The sequence below is a fragment of the Dermochelys coriacea genome, chromosome 1 (assembly GCF_009764565.3).
Source record: "Dermochelys coriacea isolate rDerCor1 chromosome 1, rDerCor1.pri.v4, whole genome shotgun sequence".
Taxonomy (NCBI): Eukaryota; Metazoa; Chordata; order Testudines; family Dermochelyidae; genus Dermochelys; species Dermochelys coriacea.
Window position 1 is genome coordinate 118420451 of NC_050068.2, and position 7042 is coordinate 118427492.

The 7042-nt window shown below is 39.7% G+C and overlaps 1 protein-coding gene across 2 annotated transcripts in view; it reads left to right on the plus strand.

Annotated features, from left to right (window-relative positions):
* The window catches only part of LONRF2 (LON peptidase N-terminal domain and ring finger 2), a 45792-nt gene extending 41987 nt beyond the window's left edge, over positions 1–3805 (plus strand). For both annotated transcript variants that reach the window (XM_038378693.2, XM_038378712.2), the window contains one exon: positions 361–3805. In XM_038378693.2, coding sequence (XP_038234621.1) covers positions 361–519 — 159 coding nt within the window. In that variant the 3' untranslated portion in view covers positions 520–3805. The remainder of the gene's footprint in view (positions 1–360) is intronic.
* The last annotated feature ends 3237 nt before the right edge of the window (positions 3806–7042 follow it).

The window sequence follows — 7042 nt, forward strand, 5'->3', positions numbered from 1 at the left end:
TATTTCCTAAACATGCACTACCATCCTAGATCTATGGATCTCCTAGACAAATCTCTGATAGAAAGGTCTGTTGTGTCTCATACATATCAAGCTTATTAATGATTACCCAGTTCTGGTTCACTAGAATCAAGGTTGGAAAAACATTGCCAACTACTCCCTGTGGTTTTGGCTCCTGAAGATGTCATTGCTACTTAATTGCACAAAGAGGAAACATTTGAAGTTGGTGTAGCGCTCAAGAAACCCCCAATATATAGATGGGCATTAGTTGTATGTACTCCTAAAATAGAGGGAAAGTGGGAGGGAAGATTGCTAACGCTAACCTGTAATCCGTAAGCGTATATCTTTTTATTTCTCTTGCAGAGTAACCCCAGTGGTCCAGCCTGGTACTGGTGGCTATTGGCAGTGTTACCATTAGAAAACAGGGCTCAGCTGGCTATACTTGCTATGACTTCCTTTAAAGATCGTCTTATTGCCATCAGACGTGTATTAATATTTGTAACACGCAAGAGACCCAGATGACATGGACTTATGAACAGGCACTGACTGTATGTTAGTAGATACGTTTTTTTAAAAGCATCATGCAGAGATGAACTGTTCTTTCTGGTTGTCTGACATTCGCTATTCTGGATGTTCACCAAACTTTGCACTCTACTCTGTAATTAACAAGCACTCTGTGCCTGTTGTCCTGGTGAAATCTGAGCCCCTATGAAGTTGTGCTACAATTGCAATGTAGTTGGTAGTTGTGGATAACTACTTTGAAGTACTATTCATAATCAAGAGTTGATGTTTCTAGCCTGTGAGAGACTGAGTTTAAAGTATTAGAACATCACAAATGGCCTGTGTGCAGTTTGGATTTACACTTAGAAGGAAAAAGAGTTCTCTGCAATGGATCACAGACTGCAGATGGTTTTATTAGTTTTCCTGAGATGGTCAGCAGAAGGGAAACCAAACTATCCTGCAGATAAAGAATGCACAAAGTGCATAGCTGATAGGATGTTCTCTTAATGCGTTGGTGGAGTCTCTCTGCACTTCCATCTACTTGTTCAAGAAATATTGGTCTATAAAACAATTTTCAAGATTAAGGCTTTGGAGGTTGTCCAGGAGCATAGTATTTACATGGTCAAGGTTGTGTGTCGGGAAGAGTAGTAGCTACTGAACAGCAATTTGGTAACCTTAAGTAATCCCTTGTGTTGTGATTTGCATGTTGTAGTGGAATGAGTATATCAAATGTCAAAGGTGTACATTTATTTTTAGAAAATCAAAGTAATCCCAGTTGGTCTGACGTCACTAAACACAAACCAAACAAATTCCCTAAAACATGAAAGGCAGTTGTGAAGTAGCTATTTCACTCCGAATTCTGGGAAAGCATGTTGTGGTACTCGGCTGATGTGTGTTCTTAAAGTAAACTTGGCTAGGATAAGCATTGGGGAAGATTCCATTTCCCTTCTCATCTTCAAATGATGTGCCAAGCTGATGTTACATTGGAACAATTATTTGTTAGAACTTTGGGTTTAAAAGTTAGTGTTATGCTTTATATCATAAGTGCTGCACGTGGTTGGAACCTTGGTCTGTGATGACCTCATGAAGAGGTCCAAACTGAACACTAACAAAAGGCAAGTCTCAATGCAAGCTTAAGTCAAGTGTCCTCTTCATTTGTTTGTCTTGGTTTTTAATATATTGGTTTTGTTAATATCCTACTTTGATAGCTATTGAATATTTTGCTGGTTAGTAAAACTATTTCAGTGGCTATTTAGAAAATTAAGTAATCAACAGTGTTACTAATTTAATTGTGTAGCTTCCTATAAGAAGTAATTTTACCAACTTGAAAAGTTAGCCAGAATCTGTGCTCTCAAAGTATAGTGAGATGCTTTTAGAGACACTTGTTCATGTGCAACACTCTGGCATGATGAAAATGGTGTCTTATCTAAATGTTTAAAGTGCCTAGTTTTTAGTTTGCTTTGAATTTTTTTTTTTTTTTTTTTTGGTCCATGAAGATATATATCAAAAATTTGCACACGAGTCCTGGAAGAAAACTGCATAAACAAATGAATTAACACATATTGGCTGCTTTCTTGGATACTGTAATTACAACCTTTTATGGTCTGGGAAACTAAAGTATCTAGTGCAGTGGTTTTCAAACTTATTTTTCATTTATAAAATTTCAAATGGAGGTGCAGACCCCTTTGGAAATCTTAGACATAGTCTATGGACCTACAGGGGTTCACGTACTACAGGTTGAAAACCCGTGATCTAGTTAACTTTTCTTTCAGCAAATCGTTACCAGAAATGGTTTCTGTAATCTGCTCTGAATGTACTGTAATTTCCTCTACCTTGAACGCGCCTTTTCTAGTTAAATAGTGATTTGTAATTTATCTTTTGAATTGTGAAGTGCATAACTTACAACCAATGATTTTGTAATCTCCACAATAGCCTTGCTGCAAGTTCTGCTACTGTCATAAGAGTACTAAAAGTAAAAGGTATATGAGATTCTGAGAGGGTGGAGAAGGCGTCAGAGCCCCAAAGCTGCAAACAAAACCGCTTGAAGTCTTATGGAGCACTTCCCCCTCCATCCGTGCATTAATAACTCTCATTTTAAAAACATCCCAGTGTTTTTTCCAGTTAATCCACTTTATACTACCAGCACTTTAGGTAGTTCATCTTCAGTTTGGCAACCCAACTCATTTTAAGTTGGGGAAAATGAATTCTCTTTGTGAACTTTCACGTCGTTTTTTGTTCTGTATGCTACTCTTGCCATCATTGTCCTTGCTCTGTCTTTGTCTTACCCTACCCCTTTTCCATGACTCTTTCCATGTCCATGCATTGTTTTCATGTTTTGGCTGCAAAGGGACATTGACAGAATCATACAGTCCTAGGCCTTGCACCTGCAGAGTGTTACATATGTGCTTAACCTTACACAGATATACATCCTTTTAGAATTGAAATGTTAGTTGCTGTCTCCTTGATTCTAATTACTGACAACAATGTGAATTTCTCTGCAAAAAGCCAGTGATTTAAGATGTCTGTCCTTTAAGTACTTTTAATTGTGACACTACAAAACAAAGTGTTAACTTTAATACATCATAGAAAAACAATAATGAAGATGTAAGAGTGTTGTTTTTGTTTTTTAATTAGCTTTTTTGCATTAAATTACATTACTGTCTAAGGATGCCAGGATAACTAATGAAATGTCCTCGCTTGAGTGAAAGCTGAGTGACAGAATTTTTGGTAAGTTTTTTTTTTTTTTTTTTTTTTTTAAACTGTTTCTAGCACAATGGGGTCCTGGTCCATGACTGGGGCTCCTGGGTGTTAAATTAATAAAAATAATTAATATTTGTTTTTAAACACTTAAGTGACTGACATTTTGGATAAATATGAAATAGTCAGTATCTGTATGCAAATGTTAAACTAACAACCCAAACTCACTGTTTCTTCCAAAACATCAAATACTGGATCATACAGCAAAGCTAAAGAGAAACGCTATTCATGGGCACGTACAGAGTCTCTAGAAGTAGAGACTTTATTCTTACCAAGTTCTCCTGTCTTGGTTTGTACAGCAGCAAATAGTAAATAGATGGAGAAACCAGTTGCCTCTTCTCTGGATTAGAGGCAAATGTCCATATTGCAGCTATTTTATATCTTTACTTAGTTCTTGTCCCCATGGTACGGTATTGAAACCATGAGCTAAGCAGCTGGAAAAGACAGGTGTTTCACTGCCCTTTAACACACTACATTTTTCGTACTTGCTTCCTAGCCTGGGCAATGTGGTAGGAAAGTCTCCACTTCGGTGAGATCCTTTATACATCATTGATTTTTTTTCCCTTGTGGTTCATCTGTAAGACTTAAAATATTTTTTTAACTTCACCTTTCAAGAAGTCTGTAAATTGTTTGCCATCAAGGCCTTTGTTATCTACTGTATTTTAACATGTCCAGTCTGTGTTTCATTTCATAGATGGCTTTGGACTTCTAACATGCTGATGATCAGTTTCTTACTGCTTCCCTTTCTCATGCTCCAGTCCATTTTGAAACTGAAATATAAAGCTGTTGTTCAAAAAGCTGTACACTTGGTTCATATTACCTTTCACACTGGTGGAATTGGTATTTGGTAGCGCCTTACATTTACAGTTGTGAAATGATTGTATCAATAACAAAATCTCATCTGGGGCTTGAGACCAGATTAAAACAAGTATGTGTAATGTAGATAAACTTGAAACAATTTTTTACTGTTTTAAAGCTAGTTATGAAACTGTATGTACATATGTATAAATATAAATTAAACTTTGCCATTTTGTATTAAGTAAATTCAGGACAAGTCCATGTTCTAGCCACATTTGGTACTTGTTGCATAAGCAAAGCCAAACTTTTTTAAAAATAGCAATGTTCACTTCATGTATATTTGCAATATTCATGGGAAATGTACTTAATTTATGTGACATTTTGAATAAACATCACATTTAGCAGTGTCTGTCTCTTAACAAAAACTCATCATATGTGAAATGTTAAGGTTACTTGGAAGTTTTCTTAATTAGAATTTAAATTTAAGTGTGCATGTGTATCTATTGGATTTAGGGCTGTAGGCTCTTGTAATTAATTTCTGTTAGCACATCTTGTAATTTTAAATGCCTTAATTTCTGTAAATTTGTCTTGGGGCAGACCACTCAGACAACATGCGTGTGTTTTTCCCAAGAATGCTGCTTTAACATGATGTGGAGTAGGGGTTGAAATTTTTATTTAATTGGGGTCAACAAACTCTACTATTAAAGGCTGAACCTCTTTATAAGAGGTCCTGACGATTACAGATCACAAGTGAAAGAGGATGGTGGGAGAATGTATTACACTTCCTGTATCAAAAGGTACATTCGGGTTTCCTTTTCCTCTTCCTCTTTGCAGTCTTTTCTGGCACTTAAGCACCTCTTGAGATCTGCTTTACAGCTGTATGAGTCTATCACACTCTTCAGTAGCTATGACTAAGGCTGTTTTGGTCATGGGTATTTTTAGTAAAGTCACAGGCAGTAAACGAAAACTCACAAGCCGTGACCTGTGCATGACTTGTACTATATAGCCCTAACAAAAAGTTGGGTGGTCTGGGGAAAGGGCCAGCTCAGGGGTCCCATGGGTTGTGGGGGAGGAGAGGTAAGGGACTCCTGCTTCTGTTGGGGAGGGGGGCTGGCAGGCTCCCTGCATGGCTCCCTGGAAGAAGCAACATATCCCTGTGCTCCTAGGCAGAGGCATGGCCATGCCACTCTGTGTGCTTCCCACACCCCAAGCACTGGCTCTGCAGCTCCCATTGGCCGGGAACCATGGCCAATGGGAGCTGCGGGGGTGGTGCTTGCAGGCGGAGGCAGTGTGCAGAGCCACCTGACCATGCATCCACCTAGGAGCCGAGGAACATGTTGCCGCTTCCAGGGGGCTCCCCTCCCCACCCCAAGGTAAGCGTTGCCCGGAGCCCTCACCCCCTCCTGCACCCCAACCCCATGTCTCAGCCCGGAGCCCTCTCCCATACCCACTCCTGCTGCTGCTTGGGGGGGCACAGTGGCCCAAGACTGCCCCAGCTGCAGCTAGCCCAGGGGCTGCCTAAGCTGCTCAGGCCAGCCGCACCAGCTGCTGCAGAAATCACGGAGGTCCTGGAAAGTCATGGAATTCGTGATCTCCATGACAGACTCTCATCCTTAGCTATGCCCACTGTGAAGCTGTCTCCTTTCCAAAGAGAGGCTAACCCAGAAGCTTTCTAAGATGCAGGACTATCTACTAAGTATCAGAGGGGTAGCCACGTTAGCCTGTATCCACAAAAACAAGGAGTCCGGTGGCAAGGGGTCTCAGCAGGTTCGTGGCAGAGCCAAGAATAAACTCGGGCCTTCTGCTGCCAGCCCACCCGCCTTTAATTGTGTTGCCAGAATGTGGGGAGCTCACTGCAGAGAGCAAGGGGACAGCAGGTAGTGAATGGGAACAGAAGGCAAGATCCTGTGCCATGAAGTCAATGGGTTTTGATGTTTACTACAATGGGATTGAGCCAAAAGATACCTTATACAGAGCCTCGGGGAGGGCAAGAGTTGTGACATCTGGGAAAGGACGAGGTTCAGATATGTAGCCAGCTACGGAGAAGGAATTAGTGAGAGATTTATGAATGGGAAGAGGCTCGCTGATAAGGTGGGAGGATAGTAAAGAACATGAGACCAGAAGGAAAGGGGGAGTTAGAGATGATACATAAAATAAAAAGTGGGAAGCAATGGAGCAGGTATAAGGAAGGAGGCTACATAGTTACTGTCTCTCTCTCTTTTTCACAAGTTCCAGCATTGGGAACTCAGATTACTGATTTTTAAACCTAACCTGACTGGTTTACAATTAAATAAATTTCTGAATTAGTTTCCCCCCCTCAAATATTGAATTGGTTTATTGGCTCTTAACATTCATAGCTACCCACACCTATTCTTTGGTTGAAATAATCAGTAGATGTACCTTACAAAAATTTATTCTCTGCTCAGACTGGCTTTTGTTTTTCTGCCTAGGAGCTATGTTAAAATATAAATGCAATTTTGAGGGTTAGAGGAGGATATTGATAGATTGTAGAATATATTGGTAGCTCTTGCCATGGAGGGTAATGTCTGGTATGATAGTTGACCTAATAATGGAAATATTACTAGTTCTTTTTTTTTTATTTTAAATAAAATGGGCTGATTTCAGGCAGGTTTGTGCTCCCTTTTTATAGGTTTTCTGTGAGTACTTGAGCAATTGAGCTTCAGTTGTGGTAGTGCTCCTGTAGAGTGAAAGTAAAGATCACTTATTCAAGTAATTACATCTATATGCAAGTATATTAAAACAATGCTGCTTTAATACACTAAAAAAGATTTCCAAAATCTCTCTACTGTCCTGGCACAGAGGCAAATAAATGAGCCAGACAACGATCTGTGACTGCACCTTTCACAGCTAAGACCATACACAAAATTACTCTGTGTGAGTATAATGGCAGTGGGGAAAAAGCTGCACACAACCAGTAAATCTCTCACCGTAGCAAGAGTTTTTTCTTGCAGTCTTTTCTCTGCTAAGG